Genomic DNA, 18909 nt, shown 5'->3' with positions numbered 1-18909 from the left:
CCCCCCCGGCCTGAGCGGGGCGGGCGGAGGAGGGAGCGGCGGCGGCGGCGGCGGCGGCGGTGGCGGCGGCGGCGGCATTGTGCGCGCACCAGCAGCCCGGCCCGGGAGGAGCAGGACGCGCCGGGGCCGCCTCCTCCCGCACGGACCCATGAACCAGCCGGGCGGCGCGGCGGCTCCGCAGGTACGACTAGGGGCCGGGGGCATGCACCGCGCGGGGGACCCCGGGGGGCCGGGGCCCGGGGCGCTGCGCCACTTCATTGCAAGATTTGCAAGATGCAAAGTGCCTGGGCACGTTTGCGAGCTTTTTGTGGGCGCAAACGGGAGAGTCGGGGTCCGGAGAGCACCCCCCCGGGCGCTGCGGGGTGCGAGGAGGGTGGGGGTGACGAGGGGGTCTTTTGGGGCCCCCACCCAGCGCCCCCTCCGGCCCCGGGCTCGGACCGGAGCCCAGAAAACAAAGCGGCGAGAGAACAGAGCAGCCATTTCAGTTTGGACAATTCACATTTTGCAAAAATGCAACCCCTTCCAGCTCTGCCCCCTCCCCCCCAAATTTGCAATTTTCCCCTGACCCTCTCTGCGCTCGGGGTCCCCGATGACCCCCCGGGAGGTCTTTCCCCCCAGATCCCCCATTTTTGCAACAATCTTTTTTTTTTTAGGCCATATTTTCCTTTCTCAATTTTTTTTTTCTAATTTTTCTTCAAACGGTAGTTTTTTCCCATTAAAACGACGCCACCTAGAGGATACTATTTTGTAAATAAAAAAAGAAATTAAAATTGAAAAGAAATATTTTTTATTTCTTATTTTTTCAAAAGTTTGCACTACCAGGCAGTGGAGGGGTAAGAGATTCTTTTTTTTTCTTTTTTCGGGTGAAAATTTTCACTTTGATCTTTCCAGAAGCATGGAGACAATTTTTATTTCTGAAGCCAAATCCAGATAATATGTAAATGAAAATTAAGCTGGAATTTGAATGAATTCAGTTCTTGGAGGGGAGAAAGCAAAAAATCTCCTAAAAGCAAAGTCAGTTTGGGTACCCAACTCATTTTAGTTTGAGAAAAAAAACTAATTGGAATAAAGGAAGGAGGGAAATTGTTGAGTTTAGGGAAAACTGAGAGAATTGGCTTTATGAAGCAATTAGAAATTGTACTTCATTGTAATTTGGAACTTGTTTAGCTCAGCGGGCAAAAAAAGACTAATTTCTCTATTTGGCAATATTTAAAGTTTTTCTATTTCCACGAAGGAAGGATTTAAAAGAGAAAATAGACCCTAAAATGTTGGCTTTGGACACACCCAAAAATTGTAGTTTTTTTTTTTTTTTTAATTTTGCATTTACATTTTACTGCATTTAAATCCTAAGATTCTAAAGAAAACAGAAACGGGAAAAGTTACAGTGAAATCCTTTCTTTCTTTTTTTCTCTATTTGTTGGGTTTTGTGTGTGGGTATTTTTTTTGTTTTGTTTTGATGGAATAATTAAGACTGTTTTCTGATTTTGTTTCCTGAAAGGTCTAGGCATTTCTTTTTTGTTGTTGTTTTATCCAGAAAATGTCAGGGACCTTTTTTGAGCAATATTCAATGGAAAAAATGTAAATTCATACATTATACAAATTGAGTAACCCACAGATTTGTAGGAGAGACCGCCATTAAAATAAGATATGCATAATTAACATTATTATGAAAAAACTAACAGTGGATTCACAGAAGCTCATTTTTTATGACATGCAACTGAATCAATTGATGAAGACAAGGATTGAGGAATCCTTGGTAAGGAAGAAAATTTTCCCTTTTCTGTCTTGTTCACTCTTCCAATTTGAAAAATTTATTACTTAAAAAAAATTTAGATTGGTTTCAGGCCTCTTTGACTGTGATGTGGGGTTGGTAGTTTATCAATATTTGTTATTTTTCAAAAACCTGATTACTTTCAAAGGGGGAAAAAAATCCATTAGCCTTGATCATTTTGGGGGGCTTGTGACCAAAAAAAAAAAAAAAATGCACAAATTTTACTGACTTAACAAGAAAAAGATAAAAGAAGGATGGGCAAAAAGGAGATGAAAATTCTAATTCTTATCCATCTTCCTTGGTAGAACACTTACTTTGCTGAAGAAATATGATAAAACACCAACTCAGCTGATTTTAGCAGCAACAAAATAAAGGAAAAATAATCAAAATACAAACAAAAGCCAAACCCAAGGTTTGCCTTTGGAATATGAAAGCATATATGCAAACAATATTTCATGAGGAGGTTTTGGCCTTAAAATGAATCAAATTAAGGTGAAACAAAAAAGAAAAAAAAATTTAAGAAGGCAAATAAATATTGACTGAATTGAAATTTGACAGATGAAAATAAAGTAGCCACCCAACGATGAAGGATTTTGTGATAAATTAGTATCTGATTGAACTTGCTGGGGATTTTGAGCCTACCCCCCAAAAGTTATAATGTTTCTGTCCAAAAAGAGCATATTGTTAGGACTTGCAGGGTGGGATCTTGGAGGGACCTTGGCTTGGAAATTGGTGATGGGTCACCTGGGGCAAGAAAGGAAACAAACCCTTTGCCCCTTTTGCCAGCCACTAGCTGGTCTTGGAAAAACTGGTGGCCCCAGTCCATAGATTCCCAACCCGGTTTTGTGGAAATTTGGATGTTTAAGTGCAATAAGTCAAATATATTATCTCTGTGAAATATATTTGACAATGGCAGAGGTTTGACAGTTCCCATCATCGCCATTGCATTTGGGAGATTTTATTTTTTTAGTAACGAAATCCTTCAGGGCTGACTGGTCACATTCTGACATATTTGGAATGAGCTTTTTTTTTTTTTTTTTTTTAAGCAGCATAATTAAAAAATTTTTTTTTCTGTTGAATTATTTAGGCCGATGACTAGGACGGTCAAGGAATTTATAATTTCCAAGGGACTCTGGAGGCCTCATGAGGCAGAAGGCCTGAGTTTAGCAGTGATGAAGGAGAGATGGGCTGGGAAGGGGTGGAGCGGGGTAGGGGCATCTGAGAAAAAGTCAGAGTTGCAGATAACAGGTTATTTCTGGTGCAAGGAATAAAAATATTGCAGCACGTCCCTTTGTGTGGCCTGGATCTCCTGACACAATTCAGATTCCTTCATTCCTTCTGCTGAAATTTTGTTCTGTTGTCTATGGCTAGAAGTTGAAAATCATTTCTGGTTTTGTAGACATTTTTTTTTTTTTTTTAAATTGGTTATTCTAGTCATGTTTGTTGTAAAGGAAGTAGAGGTGCATGATGGTTCTATTGGGGGTGGGGCCAGTTTTCTTTTGTTTCTATTGGTGTTTCTCTCTGGATTGAGATCTGACCTTGGCCTTGGCTCTCTCACCTCCTATTTTAGGTGGACCTGTGACCAGAAATGGATATATGAGCTAATTTTTATTAGCTCCTGTCTGTTCACCACATTCTCTTAGATTGTTGGGCAAAATATCTGATAAATTGGACTTGAGGGGTGGTAATTTGATGATGGGCTGAATTATTTTGGCAAAAGATCATTTATATTCAGTTTCACAGTTGAGATTCTTTTTACTTAATGTTTTGCTTTTCTGCCTAAGGAGGTTTTTTTTTTTTTTTTTTTTTTTAATTTTTTCTAATAAGGTTTGAAATTTCAAGGGCCTGCTTTATAGTTTGACTTTGGAGCAAGCTAGGAAAAGAGGTTTGCTTATTCTTCCAGCCCTGCAGAGGTGAATTTGAACAAGGGTTCTTGCTTTTGCAGAAGGAAAGCAACAAAGATGGCTGGTCAGTGTAAGGCTGACCTCTCCCTCGTCCTAGAAAATAAACAACCAATGGCTTGTTTCACTTTAGAAACTGGGTTTAAAACTCCTCCAGTGTCAGATACAATATTTTTCTCACTTTTGACTCAGCTCTTGGCATGCTGCTTCCTCTGACCTCAGAATCGTTACGTCTTCTCCTTGGTGGGTGATAAGAACTTCCTTGCCATATTTGACTGGATGTATATGAGCTGACTTTTCATGGTCATGAGGAAATTTTGAATTTTTTTCTTGTTCTTGTGATGTTTTGGGTCAGTTGTACCTTCTTTCTGGTGATGTAAAATGAAGTGGCTTTTTTCGGGAGCCCTACCCCCCACAAAGTCTTGCTGTGTGACCTTGGACAAATCACTTTTTCCTTCAGAGCCTCAATTTTTGCATTTATAAAATGAACACTTGGGATCAGATCAAGGATAATAATGAATAGGTTTCATTTCTGAATGTAACTCCAAGGAATTGGTTATGGCTGCCTGGATCACTGTGTTGAGGATTCTGAGGCCATATCCTGACTCCCATATTCTAGAGAGTGGGGTGCAGTGGCCAAACAGCAATGTAAATAAGAGTGGAGAGTGTACCTCTTAATTACCATTCCCAGGTGAGACCTTGAATCATGGGCCATTAGTGGGTTGTGAAATCAATTTAATGAATCACAGACAGAATTTTTTAAAAACAAGAATAGAATATAGGGGAACAAAAATAGCAGAGGCATAGCACAGGGTACAGGTGAGTATCCTCTCATGAAACTTTTGTTTATATTTATGGATGTATGTTTGTGATGTGAGATAGATTTCCTCCTGTGGATCACGGTCAAGAGAGTTTGAAAGGTACTGGACTAGCTGAGCCGCCATGATGTGCTGCAGGTATACTGCATTTTATTGCTTATACTTTATTTTCGCATTTATTATCTCAATTAACTTTTAGGTGAACCCTGTGGGTTAGGTGTCCTGTGCCACATATTTTGAGCCCCTGGTTGAGCCCACTTCAAGGGCCACCTATGAAGAAAGCTCAGCCACATGGGTGGCCCAGGCACATACCCCAGCTTGTTGGCCTTGGATGAGTCTGGAAGGACATATGGAAGGGCAGATGCAAGTTTGAAGGCAGTATCTTTGCAAGGCCTTCTTGCTGGAGAGGAGATCTAAAGTGTGTAGAGTCCTTGTCTTTTGTTCCCCACTTTTAGTTTAAATTGCCAGAGAAATTTTTCTGGAGTTAGAGAGTTTGTGTTTGTGCTATATTTAATTTAATCAGACAAAAACACGGTGTGTATTTTTGTGTGTGGTCACTTCCTTGAAAATCCCAGAATTTCTGTCTTAGTCTCCTCATCTTTTAAATGTGTCAGGTCCATGCTGTCTAATAGAAATATAATTCAAGCCCCCAATGTGAGCCACATATATAATTTTTAATTTTCTCGTAGTGGATTAAAGGAAGTAAAAGAAACAGGTGCCATTGATTTTAACATATTTAACTCAGTATGTCCCCAATACTATCCTTTCATCAAGCCATCCCTATGAAAATTATTAATGTGACAAGTTACATTCTTTTAGGGGGTAGTGAGTCTTTGAAATCTAATGTATTTTACTCCTACAGTACATCTCAATTCTGACGAGCCACATTTCCCCTGTTCAGCAGCCACATGTGGCTGGTGGCTACCATATTGGACACCGTAGGATTGGACCAGTTGTCGTCATCACTGGCTGACCCCAGAAGGGTAGCAACACCTTTCAGACCTCTTGGTTTTGTTGGTGGGACTTCGTATCTGAATCTCACATGCTCTGAGGCATTTCAGCCTATAGTGACGATGAGTTCCATCCATATAGCTCTCCTGGCTAGAGTGGCCCACATTTACCTTTTATTTGTCCCAAAGCAGTCTTCTGCCAGGGTTAGGCCACTGTGCTGTAGTTAAAAATGACAAATGATGGCTAGTAACTCTGGGATGATGTGTCATACCCTGTGAGCTGTTGAAGTCAAGAAGTGTGAGTCTGGGAGGCAGTTGTTTTTTGAAGTGCATTTTAAATAAAGTGTTGCCAGAGAGAAGGATGAAGTTGCAAAAAGGCAGCAGGTGGCCAGAACCAAGGCTGGGGTCTGAGGAGAGGAAGGAGATCAGAGGTAAAAGTTGGCCTGGCAATGAAATCTATTTCTGAGCCGAAAACATGGCATCAGCAGGAAATCCCCCCCAGGCCAGGCCTTAGGTCAGATGCATAGAAATTTTCCGAATCCACCCCAGTTGGCAAAATGGAAAGCTGGGTTTGAGGTCAGCCAGACCAGAGTTTGAAATCCAACCTCATGGTGTGGTTAGCTTTGGGTGACTTCAGGAAAGTCACTCTGGTTTTGGAACCATAGCTTCTACATCTGGGAAAAGAGAGTTAATGATCCCAGCCTTGCAGGGTTGTTTTAGGATTAAATGAAGGGGTCACATGAGGAGACTCTCAGCCAGTCTGAGGACCTGAGAAGGTGGTCAATGCATGTTGAGAAGGTGGTCAACACATGTGAGTTGACTCAACCCAGTGGCCAGGGATTCTCCATTTGGGGAGATTAAGTCCCACTGACAACACTTGGGATAGTCCTGGAAGCCTGGTGGCTTATCTTTAGCAGGCAAAGTTAGGTGACAAGTGAAAATGTACACTCTTGGCTGTTGCTTTAAAACAGCCTGCCATCCATGAGACTTTCTTGTTAAATAATTCTGGATGCTTTCATTCTGGGGCTGCTCTAGCTCCTTGGAATGTTTCTGGATTTGTTTCTGAGCCTGTGGCAAGGCTTTAAAAGGGATACCTCTCAATTGCAGGTGGACCTGTGTGTCTTTGAGTTTCTACTCATGCTGGGGCCCCTGCCTCTGGTGCCCTTTCCCTCATTCATATCTGCTCCATGAGAAACCAGACCTTCCGCAAGATAAGCTGCGCTGCTTCTTTTGTAGAGCCCCCCAACAAATTACCCCAGGTAGACTTCCTCTCCCTCTGCCCCCATGGCACCCCCCCCAGGCACTATCGACCCACAGGTCAGAGTTGGTTGTTTGCACTTCTACTTCTCCAGCCAACTTGTAACATCCGTGAGGGTAGAGATCACCGGTTATTCATTTTAGGGTCTGGCGCAGAGCAGCAGCTCCATAAATATTTGATGACTTCATTTGATTTTTGGAAATAGCTCAGATCAGTGGGCTTTAGGTGTAGTGAAGAGTGGATGACCAATTTGGGCTTGGCCATTTGGGCAAAGCCAGTGTTTTATTACGGAGCCCGAGGCACATTTTCTCGTAGCTGGCTCTGAAGCCATGGCTCCCCTGGAATAATAGGTCCAACAGGGATCCTTAGATGGGGAAATGCCCCTTTATATGTCTTGGGGGATTTTTAAAAAGTTCGTCTGATGACTTTCATCCCTGCCCTCCTCACTCCTTTTGTATAAAGTATTTCTTTAAAGTGGGTGGGGGGGCCACCAGCTGCCTGCTTTGCAGGTATGGTGAATGGGGTACAGCAGTGCCCTGTATCTGCCTGCTTTTCTTAGCCGGGTGTCCTGGAACTGAACACCAGGGGCCTGTTTGCAGAATATCTGGGCACATGGGCCCCTTCAGCTCGAAGCAGCTAAATGTGTGATGTGACCCCGTCTTTGGTTGAATTTTAGTTTGCAGATGTCAAAGATGCTTATGGGAGAAAACAGAACCTTCTGTTTCTTTGCTAAGTTTTTTTTCAGCACGTTTTATAAAACGCTGTCATTTTTAACACTTTACGGCCAATTTCAGCCAGCGAGCATAGAATCCTAAGTGAAGGTAGACATCTCTCCTCAATGTTCACATTCCCACGTTTCTATATTTCTGAAATGAGGGTGTGCCTTACAGTAGATTTGTTCTTCTAGTGAACTTTTTCTCCCTCTTATTTCTTCTCCAAAAGCTGTTATAAAATCATTGATACATCTATCAGTTTGAAAGCATCTTGGGATTGACTGTTGTCCTCCTGATGGGGAGGACTATGACCTGTTGGGGCTCCATGCTCTGTTTACCTAACTTTTCTCGGGGCTTGCCCTACCCCATACAGTGAAGGCAGGACTTCACCTTGGGAAGAAACATCTGGAACTCTGACTTAGCACTACTTTCCTGCCATGTCTGTGTGTAGGTTTTGTGATTTTGCTGTGGCCTCTCCTCTAAAAGGGGCAAGTAGCCCGTGGGAGGGAGACGAAGCCCTGTAAATGGGGGGTCTCTTCAGAACAGCCACGTGCATGAGCTGGCCCGACAAGAGCGGAGCACCAGTTTGACATTTCCAAGGGCAGAACAAGCAGAGCACAGTCGGAGAGCCAAGGCACGGCTCCCCTCTCTGCTCCACCAGCTAATCATTTTGTGGTGTTTGCCAAAGTACTTAATTTCCCTGCACCATAGTTTCCTTATCTGTAAAGGTGAGATGATAATATATTGATGACGATGATGATGATGCATAGGGTTCTTGTAAAAGTTGTGAGAGATGTAAGAAAAAAGTTTTGTAAAGGGCAAAGTTCTTTTCACTTGCAGCATGTTATTTGTGCATCATCTAGTCCAAGGATGGTAAATAAGGAACATACGTGCTGCCATTCCCCATCCTCCAGCCTGTGGCAGACATCACTAATTGATCATGGCTGTCCTTTCCATTGAGTCTGGCCAGTGGCCTCAGGGTCCTTAGTATTATATAACGCTACCCATCAGTTGGGCTTAGCATGGGACATGAAGCCAGTTTGTCCTTCCTTGTCGACACACACACACATACACACATACCCCATGGGACATGAAGCCAGTTCGTCCTTCCTTATCGACACACACACACACACGCACACACAGAAACTAAGGCCTCGGGAAGAAGGTGGAGTGACTTGCCCAAGACCTCAGTGAACAAGCGGAAGTGGGACTAAAAGCCTCAAATTTCTTAACTCCTCAACCAGTGCTTTTCCTGCCCTGTGCGTATACACTGTATCAAAAGGAATTCAAATTAATTTGGTCTTGAGAAATAGCGAGAGAATCCTGACTCCTCCCTTCTTTGTTATAATTAGATACCCTTGGGGTTGTCATCAAAGCCGGGCTGGATGACCTGCTTCTCTGCCTGATCCTGGAGTGATCAGGTTTCAAAGGGGAGACGCCTGTGGCTAGGCAGCTGGATTGGATGGTGTCTCTCAGCAGCGTAAAGTGGCAGCGGGGCAAGGCAGGCCCTGGGGTTACTCAGTGATGACCTGGGTTTGGGACAGGTTTGCTGCTTACACACTTAAGTCCACAGACAAGTTCTTTAGTCCTTCCGTATCTTAATTTCTGGATCTGAGAGATGGGCTGGTAATGATTCTTCACAGGAATGACATAAGATAATATGTTTGGAAATGCTTTGTAAACTCAGACATATGTGTTACTTTTTAAATATATGTTACTTTTTATAATTAGTACCAATTGTTAGTGCTATGCTGGGTAAGTTGTATAAACCGAGTCTCACACTAAGGGCCACAAGGTGAGTGGGCCCCTTTTCTTGTATGTTATTTTATCTTTTTGCCAGCCCAGGGTTCAGAAAGTTTGGAATTTGTGGGCCTTTCACGGATTCTTTCCTGTTTGCATCTGTCCCCAGCCTCATCCTGTTTCAGTCATATATGTGGCCTGCCTAGCCCTGGAAGACCTTGGGGTCTGGGACAGCCTCTACTTGTTCATCTGTTAAGTGGGAGGACAGGCCATCCTTAAACCCTTCCAGGCTTTTTGAAAGCATTGTGTGAGTTAACGGACTAGAAAGTGCTTCATGAACAGCAAAGAACTGGAGAAACATGTTGGCGACAACTCTTTTCTTTTCTTAAAAAGGAAAGGAGGGAGGCTGAGGTGAGGATGGTATTGAGTCGACAAAAAATGATATAAATATTTTGGCTGACAAAGCAAAATGAGGCTTTCTATATAAGCTAAAGCGAATAAATGGAGTCAGGTGATGCTTGGCCCCCCAGTCTGCTGTAGAAAACACAGGGAAAAACATTGCTTTCTAGTGAAGTGAGCTCTGTGTCAGGGGTTGATCTTTGATTACCAGGGTTCAGCCCTGTTCCTGGATGAGGACCTAGGGAGGAATGAAACCTGGTGTCTCCTCCAGGGGTGGAAATGGCTACTGCAAAGTGGAGAAGGCCTGAGTATCTCTTGGCAAGCCCTCGGCTTGCAGTTTGCTGGTAGCACTCAAAGTCAAAAGCACTTTTGGTTTGCTTACTGGATGTGTTTATTGTCCAAGACAGCATATCTGAGGAGCTAGCCATTCTTACCTCTCAGCTTTGAGCCTGTGCCATACAAATTCCTGCCTGTCCCAACATTTTTGTGGAAAATTGGGGGACTAAGGGAGGGAATTTTTGACAGGTGAAAGTTTGCAGAGAATTTGTGTTTTGCTTTATTTTGGACTTAGTTTTTGCAAGCCAAGAAGATGTAGTCAGGGAAGTTAGAATACCCAAAAAGAATAGAAGATATTTTTGGATGTTGGGGATTTTTTTTTTTCTTAATTTCATCAAATGGGAAAAATAACTATAAAAATTTAATTGTGTTTATGTGGGTGTTTCTTATAAAGTATGCTGGAAAAGCAGAAAGTGAAACTGATCTGAAATAAAACTGAAACTAGTCTGAAATGAGGCGTCAGGGAAGAGAAACTTCCCTGGGGTGCTACTAGCCTTAGTTGGAATTTGTTGTAAGGCCTGCCTTTGTTTTATCAGAGGGGTCTAGAGCTATAAGGGTCACAGATAGCATCTAAGCCTATGCCATCCAGTACATATTGGTGTCTACTAGCTGCACGTAGCTAGAAGTAGTTGAAATGTGGGTAGTCAATCCATAGAAGATTTCAAAGACTTAGTAGAAAAAAAAAGACTGTTAAGAGGTCTCAGTGATAATTTGAAAATACTACAGGTTAAAATGATATTTTACATATTAGATTAAATAAGATATATTATTAATACTCATTTCACTGGTTTCTTTTTACTTTCTACTTTTTTTTAAACAATGTGGCTACTAGGAAATTTGAAATTCCCTCCATGGCTCATATTATATTTCTATTGTACAGTGCTGATGTAAGCAAACCTGCTCCTTTTATAGTAGAGGAAGTAGAACCCCAGAGAGGGCAAGTGGCTTGCTCAGGGTCACACAGTACTGTCATCAGATACCTGGACAGACTGCAGGACTCAGAACCTGGCATGGGATGATGATGTAGCAGTGTAGGCATTAGTATAAGTAGGTGGTTAAAATGGAGGAGGTAATGGGAGTTTATAAGACAGAGAGAGAGAGAGAGAGAAAAAGAGAGAGAGATTAGGAATTCAGGGAAAAAAATTATATTGTTTCCCACTTTGCTTATCCCTCCCCTAAACATTAGTTGAACACTTTGAAAGAAAGCAAATCCAACAAGATGAGCAAACACAAATCTAAAAGATAATCCCTGACAATTTCTCTGCCTACCAAAAAATTCCAAATTCGTTTTTGAGTTTGAACTGGGGTCTTTTTGGGTCAGGTTGCAGTTCTGGGCTAGTTGGGGCAGAGAGACCCAGGTCACATTGGGGACTGGAGTTTGGGTCCTGCGGGAACTGGAAGCCATTCTTTTGCTAAGTCTTGTCTGGTTCCTGTAATGATTTGGGAAGGAAGGCTGCTAAAAGACCCAGAGGGCATCCTTTTATAGTGGGCAGAGCTGGCAGAGTTGGGGGGTCATCTCCCTTGACTTCCAGCTTGGATCAGAGACCTGGAGGTGGGTGAGTGGCCCAGGCCAGGAGCAGCAGTCTCTAGTTTTCCAATTCAGTACTCCTGCTCTTCATGTTTTGAAAGGAGTTTAAGCCATGTGTTGGAAATTCAGCTTTATAAACTCCTATTTTTAAATTGGGAACTTTTCAAGGACTGAAGTTTAGCATTCTTACTTATCTCACATTATTTTTGCACAGTGGAATTTATCTGCCTTGAAATATAGTCATTGTACATTTTCTGAGTGCTTATTATATGACAGGTCTTGAACTAAGCATTTAATATCTATTATCTCATTTAAAACAGTCACCTTGTAAAATAGGGATTTTTTTTTTTTTTTAAATATGAGAGTGGAAATTCAGAGGTGAAAGGAATTGCCCAAGGCTACACAGCTGGTAAGTGGCAGCTGGATTCAAATTTAGGTGGCCACCATATTCTAAGCTCACAACAGACCTTTGAGGTATGGAATCTTATCATTCCCGTTGTACAGCTGAGGAAGGCACAGTAACTTGCCCAGGATGTGGAGTCGGTGGATGGGCTGGGACTTTAGACACGGCCACCCATTTGTCTGTGGTGCGTTCTGAACCATGGCGTCTGGGGAAGCTGCTCTCCCCATTTTGTGGGGCCTGGGTCCGGGACTCCCTGGCTTTCAGCCCCCAGCTCCCCATGTGCCTCAGCGGACCAGCGGGTTGTATGTTCCTTGCTCACAAAGCCTTTAATACCACGTTTGAAAACAGTTGCAGAAGGTTTGCTGTAATTAATTACATTTGACATACTTGGAATCAGGGCCTCCCAGATTCAGAATGCAAATTTATGCCCAGACAGATGTAAGGTATGCTTGGAGCCAAGAGCTCTGGCATGTCCCAGTCAGGGCCTGCGGTGTCGCTTGCTGCCCTGATGGGGCAGTAACAGGCCGTGAGAGGTGGAGTCAGAACTCAACCCCAGGGATACCTAGAGCCCACGGGCTGTCGGAGGAGAAATAGCCCTGAGCGCTCTTCAGTCTTGGGTACTTTCTTTGCCCTCTTTGGACCTCAGTTTTCCCTGCTGTACAATAAGGGCTTGGACTAGCTTGTCTTAGAAAGCATGTGCTGTTAGTTTGGGCAGGAGGGCAGTTAATAGAGAACCAGAGGGCAATTGGAAGTATGAACAGCTGAGGTAAGAGAGGCTTGGAAGAGCCAGGTAAGCAGGAGGCCATTGGAACAGACAATAGAGATGTACAAGGTAAGGTCTGATTTCAAGTGCAAGACAGTGCTGATTGCCAGGGTTCCACATGCAGAAATCCTCCAGTCAATGCCAGTTCATCTTCCTACCCACACATACACTCACCTCACTGTGTTAGATAGTTATTGCTGTGCAACAAGTCACCCCAAAACTCAGTGGCTTAATGCAATGATGATCGTTTATTGTCTCTCATGGTTTCTGTAGGCTAGGAATTTGGCAGTGGCTCATTTGGTCAGTTCTGGCTCGGGGTCTTTCTGTGGTTGTGGTCATATGGTGGCTGAGGCAGAGTCATCTTAAAGGGTTCTCCATGCTCATATTTGGTGCCAGGATTCTGAAGACTTGAACAGCTGAGCTCCTTGGGCCTGTCTCCCTGCTATCATCTCTCTCTCTCTTTTTTTCTCTCTCTCTCTCTTTCTCTCCCTTCTTCTCCATGTGTGGTCTCTCCAGCATAGAGGCTTCATATATGGCTAGACTTCTTATGTGGCATCTTGAGGCTGCAAAGATGCATGTGCCAAGATAGATAGCACTAAGCAACTGCAGCCTCACCTGTTATGACTTAGCCTCCAAAATCATGCAGCATCACTTCACCACATGGTATTGACTGAGGCAGTTTCAAAGGTGTGTGCCATTCAGAGGGCAGGATATCAACTTCATCTGTCTATGGAGCCATGTCAACATCACATTGAGCATGTAGGATGGGATATATGTTGATGTGGCCGTCTTTGGAAAACAAGGGCCACAGTACCATCAGTGTGCCCATCAGTCTGTCTGACTAGCTCTCTACCTCTCCATGCCTCTCTCTCTCTACCCACTCACCCATTCCATCTTTCCACACTTCAGACGTCTCTTCTTCTATGTGACTATCTGTTCGTCTGTCTATTCCATTCAATCACCTAACACATTTTGGGGACCTATGTTCCAGGCACAGCTATATGCTTTCAATAATGAGCTCCAACGGAGAATGAAACTAATGTTGATTGAGAACCTAGTGAATGTTAGTCCTTTGATCCTCAGAACAACTCCATGACTTAGAATTATCATCTTTATTTTCCTGGGAAGAAACCAAGACACAAGCTAAATAACTTGTCCAAGGTCATTCAGGTCATGTCAGGGCTAGGACTTGAACTCAGGACTTCCTGACTACACTGTCTCTGCATAGAATACAGGCTCTATTTTGGTTTCTGAGTGTGAAATGTCTACCAAGAGTTAGTTCTCCACTTCTGTTTTTTTTTCCAAGTGAAAATAGTTTTTCTTTCCTGACTATAAAAATAACATGTTCATTACAAAAACATTGAAGCAGTACAAAAAAAAAGAAGGTTGTTCTTTTCAAAAAATCACCTGAAATGCTGAGATAACCACTCTTCACATTTTGATGAGCACTATTCAGGCCATCTCTACATATTTAAGTACATATGATTTTACACAAATGGGATTATATTCCATGCTGTTCTGAGGCCTGATACCTTTTCCTTTTTAAACTCATAGATATTTTTCATCAGCAGCAAATGTAGATAGATCTTCATTGTTATTTTACTGACTACATTGTGTTTCCACTCTATGTATGGCCCAAAATTCAGTGTGTGATTAGATTTTGGTTATTTCTGATTTGTCGTTGTTATAATCTACTCTGTGAGAAACATCTTTTTCATACAGCCTCTCACTTGTATGATCATCTCCTTAACGTCACTGGAAAGCTGACTGCAGGGCCACCGTGGATTTATATTCTGTATGTAGACAGAATTTGCCAAGTGTCTCTCAGCAAGGTGGTATCCGCTTACATTTCTATTAGGAGATTGTGAGTGCCCATTTTACACATCCTGGCCATCACCTTGTGCTTGTATTTTAAACCTTTGATGGCCTGATGGGCAAACTAATGAGGTTGAATATCTGTTGGTGTATTTTTACATTTTGGTTGGTATGTTTTACTTGCATTATATTTTAGTCGATATGTTTAACTTGCATTTCTTTTATGAATTGCCTGTTCAACCTTTTTGCCCATTTTTCTCTTGGGGTGTTTATCTTTTCTTTTACATTTTTAAAGAAAAGGTCTTTGGATTTTGGAGATACTGACTTTGTTATTTAGATTCCATTTTTTTTCCCTAGACTTTTTAAAACTTAATGTTATTTAGTGGAAGTGGTGGTTAAATGCAATGTTTACTTTTTAAAAATATTTATATTTTTGTGTTTTGGATTCTTTGTGTGTATGTGTAAATGCATGTCACATTTAAAAAGACTTCTCTGTATTAAGAATTTATAGTGAAAAGGCAACCTACAGAATGGCAGAAAATATTTGCAAATCATATGTATTTGGTAAGGGGTTAATATCCAGAATATATGAAGAAATCGTGTAAATCAGCAACAACAAAAAATAACTCCATTAAAAAATGGGCAAAGAAGCTGAATAGACATTTCTCCAAAGAAATATACAGATGGCCAGTAATCATATGAAAAGATGCCCAACATCATTCATCAGTTCAAAACCACAGTGAGATATCACCTCATACCCATTAGTATAGCTGTTATTTAAAAAAAAAAAAAAGAAGTGTTGGTGAGGATGTGGAGAAATTGGAACTCTTGTGTGCTGTTGGTGCAGCTGCTATGGAAAACAGTAGGGTGTTTCTTCAGAATCTTACACATAGAATTACTATATGATCCAGCAATTCCATTTCTAGGTATATATCTAAAAATTCAAAGCAAGGTCTCAAAGAGATGTTTTTCCACCCACGTTTATTGCAGGATTATTTGCAGTGCTCAAAGGTGGAAGCAACTGAAATGTCCATCTACAGATGAATGGGTAAACAAAATATGATGTGTTCAGCCTTCATTTTTAAGACTGAAGAATATTCTATTATTAACACTACTGGATTGTATATTTAAAAATGGTTAAGATGGTAAGAGAAACAAGTTAAACATTTACATAACCTAACAAATCAACAATGTATGATAGAATATTATTCAGCCTTAAAAACGGAAGAAATCCTGTCATTCTACAACATGGATGAAACTTGAGGACATTCTGCTGGTGAAATAAGGCGTTCACAAAAAGACACACACGGTGTGATCCCACTCATGGGAGAAATTGAAGTCAAACGCAGAAACAGAAAGTGAAATGGTAGTTGCCAGCAACTGGTGCAAGGACAATGGGCAGTTGTTAAATGGGTGAGAGTTTCGGTTTTGTAAAATGAAAATGTTGTAGAGATCTGTTGCACAACAGTGTGAACATGGTTGTCCCTTAGTATCCATGGTGGATTGGTTCCATGCCCCGCCCCCCATATCAAAATCTATGGATACTCAAGTCCCTGACATCAAATGGTGTATTTGCACAGAACCTAGGAGCATCCTCCTCTATATTTCAGATCATCTCTAGATTATGTGTAGTACCTAATACAATGTAAATGCTTTGTAAATACTCTATTTTTAGGGAATATGACAAGGAAAAAGTCCGTACCTGTTCTGTACAGATGCAGCAATTCATTTTTTTTTTCTGAATATTTTTAATCCAAGGTTGGTTTAGTACGTGGATGTGGAACCCATGAAGACAGAGGGCTGCCTGTATACTTAACACTGCTGGATTGCACATTTCAAAATAGTTCAGATGGTCAAAGAAAAAAAGTTAAACACTTCCATAACCTAACACATCAACAGTTTATCTTGTAGGAACATACAAGAAATATTTACGTCTTTATACCATGCGACATGTGCATAAGTGGTCACAGTAGAATTGGGTTTATAAATAATATGAAATAACTGGAAACAAGCAGAAAAGCACTTACAGAAATTATAAATTTCTTCTATTTTTTATATAGGTTTTGTTATACTTAAATGGTTTATCTATTTGGAATTTATTTGGTTTAAAGGAAGGACATAGGGATCAGGCTCTATTTTTTCCCAAATGGTGAGCCCTTTGCTATAACACCAATAATTGAATGATCCACCTTTTCCGGCCTGATTTGAAATGCTGTCTCTATCTTACGTTAAACTTCCATATACTTAGAACTGTTTCTGGACTGTCTGTTGTGTTCTCTTGATGTACAGATATACAGGTATCACACTGGTTTAATTTGATCATTTTAAAGTAAACGTTAACATTAGAATCATGTCTTAAGAGCAGACTTAGGAAATAGCAGATAAATTACTGCACTGCCTGCTATGCTCACTAAGTTGGGCCACTTTCTGGTGGACTCTTTCACTGGGCAGACTCGCCTTGTTAGCCAGACTGGCATCAGTGCCATTATAGATAAGGAAACTGAGGTTGAGTGAGGTTAAGAAACTTGCTGTAGGAAGTAGCAGGGCAGAGATTGGAGCCTGAGTCTGTCCAGCCCCAAAGCCTATGGAGTTCCTTTCAAAACATGCTATGGATGTGCCGGTATCTTTCCCTAGGGACTATATAAATACCTTATTGAATCAGATAGAATATGGTAGTTGTGGCTTGTCTGAAATGTTTCCCTGGCTGCAGTTAGTTGTATACTAATATTTGTTTTAATAAGTTAATTTTTAAACAATCTAGTGATATGATAGAGAAATCAGAAAATAAAAAGATCATCCTGAATAAATTTCATCCCTCTTACATTTACCATTAAAATTGACACACCTTTCCCTCAGGTTATTTTGTAAGCATATTTTTATTTTTTAAGTCATAAAGTATTAGAGTTCTGTTCCTGCCTTTTCCTTTCCCCGTCTTCTCAAGCTGCTTTGTCTTCCTAATGACAAACCATTTTTCAATACTACATAATATTCACAGACAAGAATGAAAATAATTTAACTCATACTTTATTGTTGAACATTTAGGTTGGTTCTGATTTTTCACTTATAAAATTATACTGTAATGAACATCTTCTATATATAAAAATATTTTGATATTTTAAAACTGTCTCTTTTTGACACAATCCCAATGAGAGATTATTGGGTCAAGAGTACATATTAGTTTAACACATTTCTATATTTCCACCTGCCTGTTTTCTGGCATTTATTGATACTAGGCTTTGGGAAGCTTTGTTCATTTGGAAAATAAATGTAGTATATTCTTTAAAAACGTTTTACTGACTTATTATTATGAAAGGAGTTTGTGTTCAATGAGGAAAACATAGAGTAGTAGGCAAAAAACGAGTCGTAATTCCACAGTGCTCCAAGATGATTTTGTCAATTTCGTATCTATCCTTGCATTATGTTTTTATACAAATAGTAATTTTTTGGTAAATTATTTTTAGATCTCACACTTTATTATTATTCTGTAATAACCAGTTTTTCTGCATTTATGTTAACAGTTTGTATTTGGAGGATGATTCTTTGTCTTTCAAGATCTTAAACACCTTTTCAATGTATCCATCCACCTGACTGACCATTACATATTTGTGCCAACTATGGGCAGTGACCCTTAATAGGTGCCAAGGTGCTGAATCAATATGAATTTTGTTCACAGCCTTCTGGAATGTGCTGTAGAAAGTTCAGTGCTCTCAGACTGATTGCCAAGGGTGGTGGAAGGAAAGATGAATCTTGGTAAAGGGGATCCAGGGCAACTTCTTGATGGAAGTGGCATTTGAACTTAGCTTTGTATTTGTAATTGTAATTGTATTGAATTTATAAAATGACTTGGGTAGGGCAATATTATGTTTTTTCCACCCAGTAACATGGTCTGTTTATTCCTTCATGCTCCTTTATATGACTCAAGTTTTGAAGTTTTCCAAGTAAGTTTGGAGCACTTATTTTTAAGTTTATTCCTAGATATTTGATATTTTTTATGGCAATTTTGACTGAGATCATTGCCCTCATTGTATATTTTGCCTAATTAATGTAGGTACATAGAAAAACTATTGATTTTTATGTGATTGTTATGTTAGTGGATAACTTATTGTATTACCTTCGTAGTTCTAACAGTTTCTTGTTTCTAGGTAGGTGACAATATCATATGCAAATAATATTCATTTCCCTTCATTTTTTACAATATTGTCCTTTTTTATCTTATATTATGCATTGACTAGACCTCCTGGAACAATTTGAATAGTAACAGGGATAACAAGTATTCTTGTATTGTCTTATTTCTTATTTCTTTTTTTAGTGAGAAGGATTCTAGCATTTTGTAATCAAGTATGATATTTTATTTTGTTTCAGAAATGTATATTTTTAATCATATAAGTAAGCATCCTTCTGAGTTGCTAAGAGATTTTTATTTTTAAAATTTGTGAAGATGGAGGTGAGTGACATGATGGAGGAGTGATTTTCAATTTTCTGTATTTGAATTTTTCTTTTGCAATGGAGTGTGA

The 18909-nt window shown here is 40.6% G+C and overlaps 1 protein-coding gene and 1 pseudogene across 3 annotated transcripts in view; one reads left to right on the top strand and one right to left on the bottom strand.

Moving 5' to 3' along the window:
• The window catches only part of LOC111550359, a 25078-nt pseudogene extending 25000 nt beyond the window's left edge, over nt 1-78 (bottom strand).
• Nucleotides 56-18909, top strand: part of ZNF618 (zinc finger protein 618) — a 178238-nt gene continuing 159384 nt past the window's right edge. For 2 of the 3 annotated variants that reach the window (XM_023223774.1, XM_023223775.1), the window contains exon 1: nt 56-181. In XM_023223774.1, coding sequence (XP_023079542.1) covers nt 149-181 — 33 coding nt within the window. In that variant the 5' untranslated portion in view covers nt 56-148. The remainder of the gene's footprint in view (nt 182-18909) is intronic. The other variant, XM_023223776.1, reaches the window with a different exon arrangement.

This window comes from Piliocolobus tephrosceles, chromosome 14 (assembly GCF_002776525.5).
Source record: "Piliocolobus tephrosceles isolate RC106 chromosome 14, ASM277652v3, whole genome shotgun sequence".
NCBI classification, from domain to species: Eukaryota; Metazoa; Chordata; class Mammalia; order Primates; family Cercopithecidae; genus Piliocolobus; species Piliocolobus tephrosceles.
This window is presented reverse-complemented; position numbering and strand designations above follow the sequence as displayed.